The sequence below is a fragment of the Gallinula chloropus genome (assembly GCF_964237585.1).
Source record: "Gallinula chloropus genome assembly, chromosome: 18".
NCBI lineage: Eukaryota > Metazoa > Chordata > Aves > Gruiformes > Rallidae > Gallinula > Gallinula chloropus.
In genome coordinates this window covers 13474572-13493214 of record NC_140103.1, presented here as the reverse complement: position 1 = coordinate 13493214, position 18643 = coordinate 13474572, and the positions used below count along the sequence as shown (strand labels likewise).

At 50.4% G+C, this 18643-nt stretch overlaps 1 protein-coding gene and 1 pseudogene across 2 annotated transcripts; one reads left to right on the top strand and one right to left on the bottom strand.

The window, feature by feature from the left end:
- Nucleotides 1-495: 495 nt before the first annotated feature.
- On the top strand, nt 496-1455 carry LOC311198777 (olfactory receptor 14A16-like; the record flags this gene model as incomplete). The annotated part of the gene is made up of 1 exon (XM_084272779.1): nt 496-1455. One exon carries the CDS (start codon nt 496-498, stop codon nt 1453-1455), a length of 960 nt encoding a protein of 319 aa, XP_084128905.1.
- Nucleotides 1456-5382: 3927 nt separating this feature from the next.
- LOC311198775 (olfactory receptor 14A16-like) lies at nt 5383-6309 on the bottom strand (annotated as a pseudogene). The gene has a single exon. The product of its transcript is annotated as an olfactory receptor 14A16-like (transcript).
- Between the last annotated feature and the right edge of the window lie 12334 nt (nt 6310-18643).

Genomic DNA, 18643 nt, shown 5'->3' with positions numbered 1-18643 from the left:
CCAGCACAGACTCTGAGACAACACTTCCACTTTTTCTGTCTGAGAAAACTGCGAGTACCTGTCTGTCTGTCCCTGTCCTTGGAGCCCTGGCTGGACTGTTTCTCACTGTTTCCCTTCCTGTCCTTGCTGCCTTTGTCCCACCATTACCAAAGCTCTGCTCTGCCCCGGGGTGAAACTGGAGTAACAGTGCTGAAAAGCTCATTCCCATCCACAGGGGATGTAGTCTGAGATCACACCATCCTTCTGTTTACTGACTGCTGCCAGGCAGGACTGAGTTCTCCATAGCCACAGCTGACCCTGCTCCCAGCAGTTGCACGCTCAAGCCAGCAGCAAATATACCTCCCAAAAGGGACGTTCCCAAAGTCCTCCTGAACACAGAGAGCCAATCTCATGATATTCTTTATGAAGTGGAAGAGGCTTTTTTCAGAGAAGATTTCCCTAACGTCTCACTGTGCTTTTCCTCTTTGCCTAGGTCTCCACACTTGACAGCAGCAGATGTCCAACAGCAGCTCCATCAGCCAGTTCCTCCTCCTGCCCTTTGCAGACACACGGGAGCTGCAGCTCCTGCACTTCTGGCTCTTCCTGGGCATGTACCTGGCTGCAATCCTGGGCAATGGCCTCATCATCATCACCATAGCCCGTGACCACCACCTCCACACCCCCATGTACTTCTTCCTCCTCAACCTCTCTGTTCTTGACCTTGGCTGCATCTCCACCACTGTCCCCAAATCCATGGCCAATTCCTTGTGGGACACCAGGGCCATTTCCTACACAGGATGTCTGGCTCAACTCTTTTTCTTTTTATTTTTGATCTCTACAGAGCTCTATCTTCTCACTGTCATGGCCTATGACCGCTACGTTGCCATCTGCCACCCCCTGCACTACGGGACCCTCCTGGGCAGCAGAGCTTGTGTCCACATGGCAGCAGCTGCCTGGGCCACTGGGTTTCTCAATGCTCTGCTGCACACAGCCAATACATTTTCAGTTCCACTCTGCCATGGCAATGCTGTTGACCAGTTCTTCTGTGAAATCCCCCAGATCCTCAAGCTCTCCTGCTCAGATGCCTACCTCGGGGAAACTGGAGTGATTGTGGTCAGTGCCTGTTTATCTTTTGGGTGTTTTGTGTTCGTTGTGGTGTCCTATGTGCAGATCTTCAGGGCTGTGCTGAGGATCCCCTCGCAGCAGGGACGGCACAAAGCCTTTTCCACCTGCCTCCCTCACCTGGTTGTGGTCTCCCTGTTTATTATCACCGGTGTGTTTGCCCACCTGAAGCCCCCCTCCATCTCCTCCCTATCTTTGGACCTGGTATTGGCATTTCTTTACTCAGTGTTTCCACCAGCAGTGAACCCCCTCATCTACAGCATGAGGAACCAGGAGCTCAAGGGTGCCATGTGGAAACTGATGACTGGATGTTTCCAAGCAGCAATAAACTGCTTCTCTTCTGAATACCACTGACAATGTAACTCCTGTTATGATCAGTTCATATTTAATAGGGGTTTTAGTTGGTAGTTTTTGGTTTCTCTCTAGTTTGTCTAAGCTGTAGTAACATGGTCAACGTTCATCCGATTGCTAATGCAGTATCACCTGCTCTTCTGTGTAAGGATGAGATGTGCTTTCTTTGCATCATGTCTGCTTCCACAGAGCCATAATTTTCCTCTTTTTTCCCCCTTTTATTAATAAAATTTTTACAAGAATGTTTTCATCAGCTGAAAAACTGGAGTACTTGTCTGTAATGGCAATGCTTTCCCACCATGACAGGACGGGATAAGGACAGCTTACTGACAAAATTCACCATGAATGTAGAACATTAATGGCCAGTTACACCCAGTGCTAACACAGGGTACCTTGTTTACCTGACAAATATAGAGTACTGCCTGAAAGGAAAGACAGACAGACAGACAGACAGACTGACTGACTGACTCTTCTGGAGGCACCAAGCTCATACTCTTCCCCAACCAGCTTCGTTTATGTGGAATTGGTGTCAGGTGGTATAGAAAACAGCCCAGGTGAACTCAGATCACCTGTGCTGGCTGCTTGGGGAGGTTAACTCTCACCTGGCCAGAACCAGGACATTATCCACCCCTTTTTCTACATCATCTACATCATGGCCAGATCTTACATGTTCAGAGTATTGGGGACATTCATAACATCATTGATCTATTATGTAGAACATCTGCCATGGACAGATTTAGTTATACACCAAAAATTTACTGGCTATCCTTTCCTAGAACTAAACCCCCTTGGGGTACACACTGGACTTCCCCATCCTTTCGTATCCCCCACCAAGTGCACCCAGGTCCCTGAGCAAAAGCAATCCCATGAATGGGTTTGCCTTTGTCTGAAGAAGGAACATCCCAGAGTGTCTTCCCCAACAGGTTTTTCATGTTATATACAGGGACTTTATGCCCCTCCACGGTCTGTTGAAGTCTGCGGTGGTTTTGCCTTGGCTACAGGCCAAATGCCCATCAAAATCCCCCTACCACTTCCCTTTTCATCCAGAAAGGGGAGAACATACATATTGGGAGGCTTAGGATTTGAGATAAGGACAGAGAGCAATCACCCTGCAATTAGTGTCATGAGAAAAACAGACTCAGCACAAAATAAAGGAAACTAATTTATGACACTACAGCTACACACCCAGTGATGCCAGAGTCAGGTAATGAGAAGAGTGGCCAGGTCTTAAAGCACCTTCCCCCATCCCTCCCTTCTTAGCAGACTTCACGTTAGTCATGATTTTTCTCCCATCCCCCCCCCCCCCCCCCCGAAACGTGGCACAGGGAGGGGCAGGGTCTGGGGGAATGGGGTTTCAATCAGTTCCTCTGAAATGTTTTCCTTCTTAGCTGGGGGGGTGGAAATCCACACCCCCTTCCCCTGCTGCACTCTCTCTCTCTCTCTCAAATCTTCTTAAACCTTCTCTTAAAACTTCAAGGGAGATACCATGAGAAAAGGTTCCACCACAACACCCGCACATCAAGGCAGCTCAGACATGACTAGATGGGGGAAGTGGTCACAAGGAGAAGAATTTGGTCATTCCAGGGGCTGCCATAGCAGTCAGAGGTGCTGAACTGGAATCTGGCCATGAGCACATTGGGCTGCACTGGGAGGACCGTGGCCACGCAGACAAGGGCCCTTCTTGTCCATCTGGACTCAGCACTGACAATGCCAGCGCTGGAGCAGTCGGTCCCAGTGCCGGGCTCCCTGGTCTGGAGGAATGCAGAGGGACTGTCATCTGGTCCAACAAAGTCTGCCAAGATACAGATAGGGGTCTTGTGTGGAGAGGCTGAGAGACCTGGGCTTCTTTAGCCTGGGGAAGGGGAGGCTGGGGGAAGCCCTCATGTGCTACGTGAAAAGAACATCAGAAAGGAATTTGTCCTGGTTTTGGTCAGGATTCATGAGAAAGGAGGGGCGAAGCCAGGACAGGTGACCCAAACTGGCCAAAGAGAGTATTCCATGCCAATTACGTCCTGCCCAGTATAAAGGGGGGAGGTGATGGGAAGAGGAGCAGGGGCGGCTCTGGGACGCGCGGTTCTTGGGGGACGGTCGGGTTCTGGGACAGCTCTGGGTGGCACGGCCTGAGCTGTGTGGTTTGGTGAGAAACTGCATTGTGTATCAACAGCTTGATATATTTTTGCTCTAAAGTCCTGTTAGCATTGTTATACTTTATCTTTCTGTTATCTTAGTAAACTATCCTTATCCCAACCCACGGGCCTCTTCGTTTCTTGGTTTTGGGCTTATTTGCCCCTTCCTTTTCCCTTCCCTTGCCTCTCACCCCCCTCTTCCCTCTCCCCCTGCTCTTTTCCTTCAAGGAGCAGGCAGCTGCGTGGATCTCGGCTCTCAGCCTGGGTAAAACCACGACAGGGGGCCACCAGGGGTGCTGGGAGGGTTGCTTGTGGGGGCACCCATGGGTGATGGGAGGGGTGTGGGGATGTTGTACAAAGGTTCTGGGGGTGGATATAAGATAATTTGGGGGGTAAAAGGGCAGGTTTAGGTCAGTAATATGGTGCTATACGTTCCAGCTATACCAGCGCCCACCTCCCAACCTGTTAAACGTCCAGCAGTACGTCCCAAGCAAAAGGTGTGAGGGATGGCAGATGTTCCTGGCCTGAAACCTCCCCAGGAGTACACAAGCAGCCCATAAACCTTGGGGCTCATGAATTCCCAGCCAAGGGAACAGTCCTAACAGTGCCAGTGGTCATTATCAGGCTCTTCCATAGTCCAACATCGAACATGTTGAACGTCCAGCAATGGAGTCCCAGGGTCTCTAACACCTATTGCTGGCATTTCATTGGAGGCACCACAAGTTGGAGAGACACTTTCAAGCACACGGGAACTGCTAACAAGACAGGGCTTGACTTCAAACAGACCTCGACAAACTTGCACAGGTGACCCAAAAGTGGCCAAAGAGGGTATTCCATGCCAATTCCATCAAGCTCAGCATAAAGGGGGCTGGTTGGGGAGGGAGGAGCACATGGCTCTGAGCTGTACATCCTGAGCTGTGTGGTTTGGTGAGAAACTGCACTGGGCATCACCAGTGTTGTATGTTTTACTATTTTTTTTGTTTTCATTTCCCTCCCTTCTCCCTGTCTCCAATCCCTCCCACCCCACAGCATCCTCCTAGAGAGAACGCGGCCTCTTGATGTCCAGCTCTTGGCTGGAACAAAACCATAACCAAAGATTCCAGCACAACACCCACACATCAAGAGAGGCTCAGAAATGATGGGTGGAGAACAGGCTGCGGGGAGAAGAATTTTATCATTCCAGGGGAAGCCATAGCAGTCAGAGGTGCTGAACAGGAATCTGGCCATGAGCACATTGGGCTGCACTGGGAGGAGAGTGGCCACACAGACAAGGGCCCTTCTTGTCATCTGGACTCAGCACTGCTGAGGCCACCTCTGTAGCAGTCATTCCCAGTGTGGTACTCCAAGGTCTGGAGGAATGGGGAGGAACTGTCACATGAAGGGGGGTCAGCTTTCAGAGGAGTTTCTCTCCCAATACAGTTATAATCAGATACATATAAAGGTCACTTATCAACACGCTGAACTTCTGAGAGAACAGACTTCTGAAAGATGGGATGTTATCCAACATTCTGAAGGCCAAACTAGACACTGGAGAGAGCTGAGGGGCATCTGAATGAACAAAGAGCAAGCAGAGGTGGAGACCTGTGATCAAAGTGCAAACATGCATCTAGTCCGCTGAAACGATGTCTTTAGGCCTGGAGCAGGGAGATACTGCGTTAGGGATGGGATAAATGTGGACCATGTTACTATGGCTTAGAAAACACAGAAGGATAAATAAAAAAACTAAAATCCTTATGAAATAAGACTAGTTCTAACATGAGTTACATGACCAGATGGATGTAGAAGATGAGCAGTTTATTCGTCCTTAGAAACATCCAGTTCTCAGTTTCCACATGGCATCCTTGAGCTCCAGGTTCCTCATGCTGTAGATGAGAGGGTTCACTGCTGGTGGAAACATGGAGTAAAGAAACGACACCACGACATCTAAAACTGGGTGGGAGATGGAGGGAGGTTTCAAATAGGAAAAGAAGGCAGTGCTGACAAACAGGGATACGATGGACAGGTGAGGGAGGCAGGTGGAAAAGGCTTTGTGCCGTCCCTGCTGCGAGGGGATCCTCAGCACAGCCCTGAAGATCTGCACATAGGACACCACAATGAACACAAAACAACCAAAAACTAAACAGACACTGACCACAAGGACTCTGATTTCCCTGAGGTAGGCATCTGAGCAGGAGAGCTTGAGGATCGGGGTGATTTCACAGAAGAACTGGTCAACAGCATTGCCATGGCAGAGTGGAACTGAAAATGTATTGGCTGTGTGCAGCAGAGCATTGAGAAACCCACTGGCCCAGGCAGCTGCTGCCATGTGGACACAAGCTCTGCTGCCCAGGAGGGTCCCGTAGTGCAGGGGGTGGCAGATGGCAATGTAGCGGTCATAGGCCATGACAGTGAGAAGATAGAACTCTGTTGTCATCAAAAATAAAAAGAAAAAGAGTTGAGCCAGACATCCTGTGTAGGAAATGGCCTTGGTGTCCCACAAGGAATTGGCCATGGATTTGGGGATTGTGGTTTAGATGCAGCCAAGGTCAGTAACAGAGAGGTTAAGGAGGAAGAAGTACATGGGGGTGTGGAGGTGGTGGTCACAGACTATGGTGATGATGATGAGGCCATTGCCCAGGAAACCAGCCAGGTAGATGCCCAGGAAGAGGCAGAAGTGCAAGAGCTGCAGCTCCCGTGTGTCTGCAAAGGGCAGGAGGAGGAACTGGCTGATGGAGCTGCTGCTGTTGGACATCTGCTGCTGTCAAGTGTGGAGACCTGTCCAAAAAGGAAAAGGTAGTATGAATTTGGGGAACTCTTCTTTGAGGAAAACCTCTTCCAATTCTTAAGGAATACGCTCAGATTGACTCTCTGTCTTCAGGAAGACTTTTGTCAGGTCCCTTTTGGGAGCTCTGCTTTGTGCTGGCTTGAGTGTGCCACTGCTGGGAGGAGGGTTGGCTGTGGGCTCTTGAAAACTCAGTCCTGCCTGGCAGCAGCCAGTAAATAGAAGGATGGTGTGATCTCAGACTAAATCCCATGTGGACAGGAATGAGCTTTTCAGCACTGTCACTCCAGTTTCACCTGTGGCCAAAGCAGAGCTTTGGAGCTTTGGTTTACTCCTGACTGTACCTGAGGAGTGTTTCTCCTGTCAAAACTGCCTGGCATTGCTGCTGCAGTGCCAGTGAAACCTTCCCCTGAGTGCAGAGTGGGGAGAGCTGCTGTGTCCATCAGCCCTGGTCTCAGCTGCCCTGTGCTTGATGCTCTGTGATCAGAACCTGATGTTCCTTGTAGTAGATTAAGGTCTGCCCTGTGTGGTATGTCAGGGAGGTACCAAATCCTCACTGCCATGGAATTTCTTGGAGCAGCTCTTTCTCCCTCACTTCCCAATGTCTCTGCTGCCTGGAGATGACCCTTCAGCTGCTTCTCTTTGCCACTGTCACCTCCTGCTCTGTGCTCACAGACCTCATCCAACCTGCTCTTTGTTTAGATCTTCTCTGCAGACCCCTCCTGGCATCAGGGCACTGCCACAGGGAACCTCTGTGTTTGCAGGGCTCATGCAAAAATACGACATCTTAATGATAATTGAGTTTCCATTGCATATTCCTGTGGGGAGAAATCCGCACAGCCCACAGGAGAGGAAACGTGAAAGCAAAGACTCTACCTACAGGAAAATGCTTCCTTGGTGTTGTTCCTCAAAGTCCCTTTGGAATTTCTCAAGGATCAGATGTAGCTGGGATCAAAGATGTCCAAAGGAGAACTTTCTACAGCAGAAGGACCTTACACTGCCTTTCCCTGTGTCTCTCCTCAAACCCACAGCAGCTGTCTCTATCACTGTGAAAAGCCCACCAGGCAGGCTGAGTGCTGACCCCAGCAGTAGAAGCATCTCTGCCCCAGCACACAGCCTCCAGGGCACAGGGACCCTGCTCACTAGGACAGCCCTGGGCACCCCTGGGTGCACACGCTGCTTCACACCTCTGCAGCCATGCCCAGGAGAAGACAGCTGTCCTGCCCTGTCCCTCTGATGGGGCACAAGGGCATCCCTTCCAGGCAGCACTTTCTGGTCCCAGAGAGAACCTGTCCTCCTGACAGACCCCACACACTGCCCCATGTCCCAGCTTTAGGAGATCCCTCCAGGAACAGAACCTGCATTGCCCTGCACCCACAGACATACCAGGCAGAGTGCTGTGGAGATTTCTCCTCCAGTGAGCTCTCAGCATCCATCAGCTCTCTCAGCCTCACAGGTCTCCCCTCGGTGCCTCCAGGCAGTGTCCCCAGCCCTGTGTGCTTGGCAGAGGAGCTGCTCCTGGGCAGAGCTGTCTCTCTGCAGCGCTGGGTTGCCATGAGCTCCCTTGATCCCAAGAGCTGACCCATCTGAGCAGAAGACCAGTTCTTCTAGGCTCCCTCCTGGTGCCTCAGCCCTCATGGGGATCACTCTGTGATCTCATCTCTGACGTTCTCTCCCTCGGCTGGGGAGAAATCCTTGTGTCCATCAGAGTCCTTTCTCCTGATCAAACCAGAGCTGGGTAGGACAATCACCTTTCCTTGTCTCCCCATGAGACAGGACCCCCAGGCAGAGACAGGCAGGGTACTCTTTCCCCCTCTCAAAGGAAGGGATTCAGTTGAGCAGTGTGGCATTTCTTTGTTTTTCCCAAGAACAAAATCAGGGAAAACAAATCTACAAATCTCTGTTCTGTAGTTGGGGGAAGTGGGAACCACAATCCAGAAACATCATATATGTCAAAAAGATAGACCTTCTGCTGCCAGGACAATCTGACACCTGGAGAGCTCCCATCAGAGCCCCAGACAGCCAGTGGCAGCCTCAGCCAGCAGGAAATGGACATCCCAAAAAGGACCTTTCCAGTGTCTAATAGGACAGGGAGCGGCAGTCCTTGGGTCTCCGATGAGATCGTTTTGCTCAGGGAAGAGTGCCCCAAGTTCTCACTGCCTTGTTCTGGCAGAGGGCTTCATGCAAAGAGGCAGAGAATGTCCAAGGGCAGCTTCATTCCCCACTTCCTCCTCCTGCCCTTGGCAGACACACGGGAGCTGCAGTGGGTTTCTCAGTGCTGTGCTGCACACGGCCAAGACATGTTCCCTACCCCTCTGCAAGGGCAATGCTGGTGACTCCTCTGGACTCCCCTAGATCCTCAGCCTCACATGCTCAGATGCCTACCCCAGGGAGACTGGTCTCCTTGTATTTAGTACCTGTTCAGTTTGGTTGTTTTGTGGGCTACCTGGGGAGGTTGAAGGCCAGGAACATCTTTTGGACCTCGCACCTTTTGTTTGGGGAGCTACATCTGGTCATTTTTCTTAGTTGTGAAAATTGTCCCTGGTAGAACCTGACAATGACATCAGGTAATGTTAGGACCACTCCCTTTGCATGGAATGCCCTGAGCCCCAAGGTTCTGTTGCTTCTCATCCAATACCTGAAGAGGTTTCATGCCAGGAAGATCTTTCAGCCCTCACACCTTTTACTGTGATGCTATTGGTGGACGTTTAGCATATTTCATCTGGAAAATTCTCTCTGTTTCAGTTAGGACTGTTTCCTTTGAAGAAATGCCCTGAGCCTGAAGGTATATAGGGGTTGATAGTGGGACACCTGGGGAGGTTTCAGGCCAGGAATATCTTCAAGCCCTCAGTCCTTTTGTTTGAGACCTATTGCTGGAGGTTTAGGAGTTCTGAATGTTATAACTGGTAGCTCAGAAAATGATGTCAGGCATTGTTAGGACTGTTGCCTTGTCTAGGCATGGCCTGAAACTCAAGATTGGTTGTACTGCTGGTCTACTACCTGGGAAGGTGTTAGGTCACAAAAGGTTTTCAACCCTGACACCAACTTGTTTGGGAGCTGTTCCTGGATGTTTATCAGTTCCAAAGGTGGGTGCTTGTAGAGCTTGAAAATGAAGTCAGGCATTTTTAGGATTGTTCCCTTAGCTACAAAAGCTCTGAGCCCCAGAGTTGCTGGGGCTGCTTTTGGTTTACCTGGGGAGGTTTCAGGCTCCCAAATATATATCAGCTCTCAAACCTTATGTTTGGGAACAGTTGCTGGACACACCATTTTTGAAAGGGGATGCTGGTAGAGCCAGAATATGATGTCTGGTCTTACAGGACCATTCTCGTTGCTGGGAATGCCCTTCACCTCAAGGTTACCAGGGCTGCTTGCGGGCTGCCTGGGGAGGTTTCAGGCCAGGATCATTCAGCCTCCATAGATCTGCTTCACGTGTGCTTACAGATGGCTCCCCAAATTGTGGTGCCTTTAGCAAAATGGTAGCAATAGGTGTTAAAGAACCTGGGTCAGAACTGCTGGACGTTCAGCATGTTCGAAGATCGATGAAGGTAAAGCCCAAAAATGACATCAGACATTGTTAGGACTGTTCCTGTGGCAAGGAATGCCCTGAGCCTCAAGCTTACTGGGGCTGCTTGTCTCATCTTTCATCCCTCGCAGCTCTTGTTTGGAATGTATAGCTGGACATTCAGCATGTTCAAAGGTGGATGCTGGTAGTGCTGGAAACATGAGATCAGACACTATTAGGACTGTTCCTTTGGCAAGGACATTCCTGAGCCCCAAGGTTACTGGGCCTGCTAGTGGGCTACCTTGGGAGGTTTCAGGCCAGGAAAATTACTGGGTCCTTGCAACTTTTGTTTGGGAGCTTTTGCTGGACGTTTAGAAGTTTCAAAACTGGAAGCTGGTAGAGCTGAAAACTGATGTCTTGCACTGTTCTGACTGTTCTGTTGTCTATAAAAGCCCTGAGCACCAATGTTACTGGGGTGTCTTTTGGGCTACCTGGGGAGGTTTCTGGCCAAGAATATCTTTATGCCCTTGTACCTTTTGCTTGGCAGCTATAGCTGGACATTTAGCATTTTTGAAGGTGGATGCTGTTAGAGCCAGAAAATGATGTCAGGCCCTGTTACAACCGTTCTTTTGGAAAGGAAAGCCCTGATCCCCAAGGGTACTGGGGCTTCTAGAGGGCTACCTAGGCAGGTTTCAGGCCAGGAACATCATTCATCCTTTGAGTCTTTTATTTGTGAGGTACTGCTGGACATTTAGCATTTCTGAAGACGGATGCTGGTAGAGTCTGAAAATGACATCAGGCACTGTTGGGACCATTACCTTGGTAAGGAAAGACCTGAGTCTCAAGGTTACTGGAGATGCTAGTGGGCTACCTACTGAGGTTTCAGGGCAGGAACATCTTTCATTCCTAAATTATTTTTTTTTTTTTGGGGGGGGTGTTTATTGCTGTAGGTTTAGCTTCAAAGCTGGATGCTGGTAGAGGTGGAAAATTACATCAGGCACAGTTAGGACCAACCCATTGTCTTTGAAAGCTGTGAGCCCCAAGGCTACTGGGGCTGCTACTGGGCTACCTGAGGAAGTTTCAGGCTGAGGTTGTTTGACCCAGGCTAGAGGCCAAATGCCCACCAAAGCTGCTCTATCACTCCCCTTTTCAGATGGAAAAGGGACAAAATATGTATTGGGAGGTTTAGGATTCCAGATAAGGCCAGGGAGAGATCACTCTGCAATCAGTGTCATGGGCAAAACAGACTGAACATGGAATAAAGGAAAGAAAACTCATTTATTAAAACTACATCACACACCCAGCGACACCAGAGTCAGGTAATGAGAAGTGAGGCCAGGTCTTAAAGCACCTTCCCCCCACCCTTCCCTTCTTAACAGACTTCATTTTATTCCCAATTTTTCTCCCTTCTTCCCCAACGCCATGGCAGGGGGAGGGGCAGGGAATGAGGGCGGGGGGGGGGGTTTGTCAGTTCCTCACAAGTTGCTTTCCTTCTCCAGATCTTAAACCACCTCTACATCCCCCCATCCCTCCTCTTTTAGCAGACTTTACTTTAATCATAAATTCGCTCCCTTCTTCTCCCCATCGCAGCATAGGGAAGGGCAGGGAATAGGGAGGGGGATTTTTAGTCTGTTCCTCCTGAGTTGTTTTCCTTCTTAGCTTGGGAGGGGATTGCACACCCCCTTTCCCCAAGGCTCCGTGGGGTCCCACCCACAGCAGACAGTCCTCCATGAACTTCTCCAATGTGAGTCTTCTCTATCGGGGAGTCATCTCCTCACCAGTTGCCTCAGCATGGCTCCTTCCATGGGCTGCTGACCTTCAGGCCCAGACTGCTCCAGGATGGTCCCCCACAGAGTCACAGGTCCCCCACAGAGTCACAAGTCCCCCAGCAAACCTGCTGCAGGGTGGGTCGTTCTCTTCATAGGCCGTAGATGGTCTCTGGTCCTGTCCTTATCCGTGGGCTGCAGGGGGACAGCCTGCTTCACCGTGGTCTTCTCCACAGGCTACAGGGGAATCTCTCTCTCTGGCACCTGGACCACCTCATTTCCGCCCCCCACTCCTTTTTCCCTGGCCTTTGTGTCTGTATGGCTTCTTACATCTTCTCACTCTCCCCCAACATACACAACCACGTAGAGACAGAGACCAGCTGTGTGGTGCTCAACTCCAGGCTGGGGCCAAACCATGGTGAAAAGTTCCAGCACAGCACCCACACATGAAGGCAGCTCTGACATGATGGGTAGAGAACCGGACACAAGGGGAAGAATTTGTTCATTCCAGGGGATGCCATAGCAGTCAGAGGTGCTGAACAGGAATCTGGCCATGAGCACATTGGGCTGCACTGGGAGGAGTGTGGCCACCCTTCTGGTCCATCTGGACTCTGCATGGGTGAGGCCACCTCTGGAGCAGTCAGTCCCAGTGTGGGGCTTCCCAGTTCTGAGGAATGGGGAGGAACTGTCACATGGGCAGAGAAAGTCTGCCAAAAAACAGGTAGGGGTCTTGTGTGGAGAGGTTGAGAGACCTGGGCTTCTTTAGCCTGGGGAAGTGCAGTCTGAGGGAAGCCCTCTTTGTGCTATATGGAAAGAACATAAGAAAGAAAGTCAAGGTGAAACTGCAGCTTTGAAGGTCAGAGTGGACGTGAGGATAAAGAAATGTCACTCTGAGGGTAGTGCTGTGGTGCTTAAATTCACTCGGAGGAAGTGTGGATGAGCTGGTGGCTTTGTGTTTGTGGGAACAGCTGGTGAGGAGGGAGAGACAGCAGTACAGGCAGAGACATCATGAAATGATATCAAGGTGGGGAAGGGTGTTGGGTGCCTGCAGGCAAACAGCACATGTGTAGGACAGTGTGGCAGGGGCTGTGGTGCAGATGGCCAAGGGTGCCTGCCAGGTCTTTGACTCCTTGACTAGAACTGATATCCCTGCCACAGAGGCCTCAAAGGAGACACACTGTCCTCACAGACATGGAACATCATTGCCTCCTTATACCCACCCGATGGGAGGACACCATGTGTCATACCCCTGTCCTTCCCTTGGCATCACACTCCCCACATCCAATGGAAGAGACACAGGTGAGGGTCAGGATCTCCCTGCCCAGGGGCTGGGGGTCAGCGCTTGGCATTTCTGCTTCATCACAGAGCCAGAGTGTCCTCAGCATCAGAGCTGCCTGCGCTTTGCCTGTGTTTGTCCTCATGGCCTCCAGTTGTGTTGCCTTTTGTTTAGGCGCGGCGACCTGGTTCAGGAATGGCAACGGCGCCACACTCTGGCAGCACGGTCTGTCAGCTCACAGACACCAATGTGGTGGACGGCAAATGGCATTTATTAGTGAGAGGCACGGGGCTTTATACCCCAGGACTGTGATGCCACTCCCATCCTCTCACCTTACCAGCTACTTGCTATTGGTTACCTGTGGAGGGGAGGGGTCCTACCTTTCTGTACAGCGCGACATCTTCTGACCGCAAAGCCCTATCTACCGACATTTCCCCCCTCCCTGTGCCTACTGAAACTACTTACAGTGCGAGTAAGGTTTTGGTTGGATTGATCTAGTAATCAGAAAGTAGCATTTAACAAAAATATTTACGACGATTCTTTGGAGTATTTTCTGATCCTGCCATCTCCCTAACACCCATTCCTGCGGTCGATGTTCGTACAAACCTGTAGATGGCACGAGAAACCCTAAAAGTAAAATCACACAGAGACATTGTGGCCCTTTGCCACGGGGGCTGTTTTGCCGTTGTTTGGATTCTGCTGGTTTGGGAGTCTCGGATGCAGACAGGATGCTTGCTGGGTTTTCGTCCTCCTCGGTCACCTGGGTGTATCAGTCACGGGGGCACCTGATGATCTGATCCTGTGGATCAAAACTGACAGTTTCCATTAGTTTTATTCCAGAGGTCTGGCTTAATGGACTTAAGCGGACACCATTTAATTCTGCCATCTTTTTTAACGGCAGCGTACCCTCGTCCCGTAAGGACCAACCTCCACCGCTGTTCCCATTCTCCCAGCTCATTCCTGACTACAACCGTTGGGCCTTCTTCAAGTGCCCGAGTGGCCCAATGTTTTTGGGTAGGACTGTTTACCTCCTCTCCTCTGGGGAACTGATTCAGTGCTAACAGAGCGGTTGCCAACAGGCGTGCTTGGTCTCCTGTAGGAATGGCATTGGTGAAACCCTCTGCCTTTGCTAACACTTCTAATTTAGATTTTACTGTTTGGTTCGCTCGCTCGACTATGGCTTACCCTGTGCTATTATACAGGATGCCGTACGTTAAGGTAGTACCCCATTTCTGAGTACCCTGGCTTTCAATAGGGCTAAAGCATCCCTTCCCAACAAGGGTGGGGCTCCTGACATGACATATGGAAAGAGGGTGATGGTTTTTTCTGGTCCCTTTTCAGTATGGAGTGTGATTGCTATCAATTGAGCGCTCTTTCTGGCTTAAGTTAATCCCCCAATTCCTCCCACCATGGGGGCATTTTGTAATTTCCAGTGTGGGGGCCAGTGCGTTTCGGGGATGACTGTGACGTCTGCTCCAGTAACAATTAAAAAGGGAACACTGATGGTGGTGTCATCTAAAGTATTGTAAAGGGAGCAGACTCCCCACACCACCGGCGGGTCATCACATTTTACAGCCAGGGCCACCCTGGGGTCCCGACCCCAGAGGGTAGTCCCTGCTGTCCCTGAGGCAAAGGTAGGTCTGCCTGCAATGTTGGTTGGACTATATAATTGGTCGCTTCTTGAGGGGGCAACGAGTTCGAAATCGCCTTCCCCCATTTGTGGCTGATATAATTGGGCCACCTCATGTCCAACTCGGGAGAGAACTGGGTGCGGCCCGAAAGTCCCCTCCCTTTGAAGTTTCCCTGATTGTTACACCTGCAAACCTTGGCAAAATGTCCCCTCCTTCCACAAGCCCAACACGGTCCCCTGGGCTGAGTTTGGCGCGGGGGGAGCGCTATTGGCGGATTTCCAGACTGAGGGCAATTTCTCCCGATGTGGCCTGCCTGACCACATTTAAAACACACCACTGCATTGGCTACTAGGGCGTGAACAGCTGCCTGGATTGGAATTAAATGTTCTTCCCTCGAGACATGCTTAATCATGTCCGCAATATTTGACCCTGCTGGTAGTGATCGGAGAATTTCTCTGGTTGCCGAATTACACTGCTGACGTGAGCATTCTGCTACGACCGGGCCTTTTGCTTCCGGAGGCAGCGCTGACGAGTCTACTGCTGCTTGGAGGCGATCCACAAAGTGTGTGAAGCTTTCGCTTTCACTCTGCTTTATTGTGGCCCATGGTGATGGCCTAGCGATGGCTCTAGAGACTGCACTAATAGCTTCTCTGGCTGCGCGAGTAGTTGTCGCGACCTCAGGGGCCCATAAGCCCTGTGCTTGTGCCTGAGGGGTAAGCATTGCTGGATCTGTACCCATTAGCCACTGCAGGCTAGAGCCACTCAGAGCATGATTGTTCCCAACTGCTTGGGCCAGTAGCCTCGCACAGTTCTCCTCCCATTCTTGTTTAAAAACAATCATTCCTGCCCCGTCAAAAATCAGTCTACAAGTTTGTTTTATACCAAAGGGAAGTAGGTCGTCTCCTCCAAAAACCCCATCTATGAGAGTGGAGACCATGGCCGAATTAAGCCCCTTATCCGCAATTGCTGTAACGATTGCTTGTATATCCTTAGGGTTTATTGGTGAGTGAGCCCTCTGTCTCCCGGGCATCACCCGGACTGGGAACGCTGACGCGGCTGATGGTGCCCAATCAGCACACGCAATTTGTATCTTTTTCCAATCTGTAAGAGGCATGTTTTCCCCTAGTGATTCTTTTGTATTTTGGATGCGAATATTTTGTCTATTCTCATTTCCTCCTCTGAGTCGGAATCGGTTACAAGCTGCTCGCCCTGACTAGTGTCCAACTTGGAGCTGGAACTCGACTGACCGGCCACTTCCGGTTTTCCCCTCCTTTTTGTCGGGCTCTGACCCCGCCCACCAGCTTTGTGGGTGGGTCCTTGTTCCCTCCCTCTCGACCCGCCCCTCCTCCTCGGCGGGTTCTGATTGGCTCTCCGCATGTTGCTTGTGTTCTTGTCCCTTCCTTCTCTATCTCTACCACCCTTCTCCTCCCCTTCCTTTTCACGTGAGCCAGCCAGCTCTGGAATTTCCTCCCAGTTCGCGCCAAAAGTATTTTTTCCCCACCCTTCTTCTCCGCTCTCGGCGCCATCTTTGGGCATATAGGGAGGTGGCTCCGAGCAGCTTCCTGAGATTCTGATTTCTTATCAGCAGCCCTGGCCTCCTCGGCTAGCCCATCCCAGAAAGATTTCACTCACTCCTGCTTCTCCGTAAGAGATTTTGCTCATTTCTGCCCCCTTTGCTGCTTTCTCTTCCTTTGGGCTAAATACAACAGCTCTGGTAACAGTTCTTGAAAATTTCCAACCCCCCTGGGATATTCAAACTAGCATTGTGCTGGTTTTAGGTTTGGTGCAGATGGTTCAGCTTTTGTTAAATATTAAGCAAAGGTTTATGAATACCACTCAAGAGTTTTCTGTGAGGCCAGATAATCACGAGTGGCAGGGTACGTGGCAGAGTATGGGCAACTACCTAGGCACTTTCTCACGCCCGATGGTTTGGAGTTTCACCCCTGAACAGTTTCAGGACCCTGATAAAGTGACTGCATATCTGAAAAGAAATTGCCGTAAGTTTCCCAGAGATGCACAGCTTACTGCACTGTGCTGGGCCCTGGCCACTATTTACCAAACACTGCTTGATAGCAGGCAGCACTGTCAGGGGGAAAGGAAGGAAAACAGACCAGCAGAGACTGCAGCTGCTGCAAACCCAATGACTGGCACTGCAGCTACTGTAACCACTGTGACTAGCACTGTGGCTACTGCAACTCCTGTGACAGGAAATGTGGCTATTGCAACCTGCCCAACCGATGCTGCAGCTACTGCCACCCCTACAGCAGATACTGCCGATAAAACAAAAAATCAGCCCATGCCAGTGTCTGTTGCTCCCAAACGAAAGAGGAAACACACAAAGAAAGTTGTTCCTGTAGTGAAGGAGGATGAGGATGAAGATGAATCGGGGCCATCTGATGAATGTCAGGATGAGGTAAAGCCCTCTCAACCATCTCAGGATGGGGCAGAACCAGAGGTTGTTGTCACACGATCCCTGACCCTGAGTGAGCTGTGTGAGATTCAAAAAGATTTCAGCCGCCACCCAAGTGAGCACATCATCACTTGGTTGCTCCGATGCTGGGATCACAGGGCCAGTAGTCTGGAATTAGATGGCAGGGGGGCCAAGCAGTTGGGATCCCTAGCTATAGAAGGAGGCATTGATAGGGCAATTGGGGAAAAGCCTGAAATCCTCAGCCTCTGGAGGCGACTACTGTCAAGTGTGAGGGAAAGGTACCCCATAAAGGAATACATCACATGTCAATCACCCAAGTGTAACAACATTGAGGCAGTTATCCAACACCTGAGAGAATTAGCTGTACAGGAGATAATTTATTATCATCTGGACAACTCACAGCTTCCCTCTGATCCTGATGAAGTCCTATGCACCCCAGATATGTGGTGTAAGGTTGTACAAAGTGCACCAGCAGGGCACACCAATTCACTGGCATCAATGGACTGGAGTGACGCATATCCACCAACCATACATGAGGTGTCCTGCCAACTCCGGGAATATCAAGACAATGTTTCCCTCTCCGTCATCGCAGCGGTAGAGAAACTGGTCAAATGACTTGACAACAATGTGTCCAACTCCCAACTCATATGGAGCGATGTTGCAGCTATTGGGAGAAAGCGTCCATCATTCCAAAAGGGAGGATACAGAAGGTACACACCTCCTGAATCCAGAAATTTTAGGAATGCCCTCCTCAGGCTCAGCCTGGAAATTTATTCTGGGCATAAAGAACATCAGTAAAGGCTTTGACAATGATGCCATGTCCTGGTTTTGGTCAGGATGGAGTTAACTTCATTTGTAGCAGCGGATGGAATGCAATGTTTGAGAGTTAAAATGAAAGCAGTGCTGATAACACCCTGGTGTTTCTAGTTGCTGTCAGAAAGTCAAGGACTTTCTCAGCTCTTCATGAGAACGGAAGGGCGAAGCCAGGACAGGTGACCGAGCTGACCAAAGAGAGTATTCCACGCCAATTACATCCTGCCCAGGATATCGGGCCTCTTAATTTCTTGATTTTGGGGTTATTACCCCCCCACACACTTTCCCTCTTTCCCTCTGCATTTCCTTTAAGAAGCAGGCAACTGCGTGGATCTCGGCTCTCAGCCTGGGTAAAACCATGACAATGCTGCAATGGATGCTGGTCCAGAGCTCTCCTAAGGAGATCTGGACAGGCAGGAAGAGCAGTCTCTTAAGATCCAACCCTGCCTGGAGAACTTTGCTCTTCTCCAAGCCTAGCAGTTCCCTCACTGGCCTCCTGGGACTCCCAACACTTTTCCTGGCATCATCTGTGCTCACAGGCATGGAGAGATTTCTTTGACAACAAACAGCAGTTACACATGACACAGTTTAATACCCATGAAATCTCTCTGCACAGCTGCCTGCTACGGTCAAGCAGCATGTGACGGGGGTCAGCTTTCAGAGGAGATTCTCTCCCAGAACATTTTCAATCAGATACACAGAAAGGTCATTTATCAACACACTGAACCTCTGACAGAACAGTTCATTAGACGTCTGAGAGATGGGATATATCAAACTCTCTGAAGCTCAAAGCAGAAATGGGTGAGATGAGTGGAGGTGAATAATCAAAGAGCAAGTAGAAGTGGAATCCTGTGAGCAAAGTGAAGGCCAGGTGTATGCAGAAGA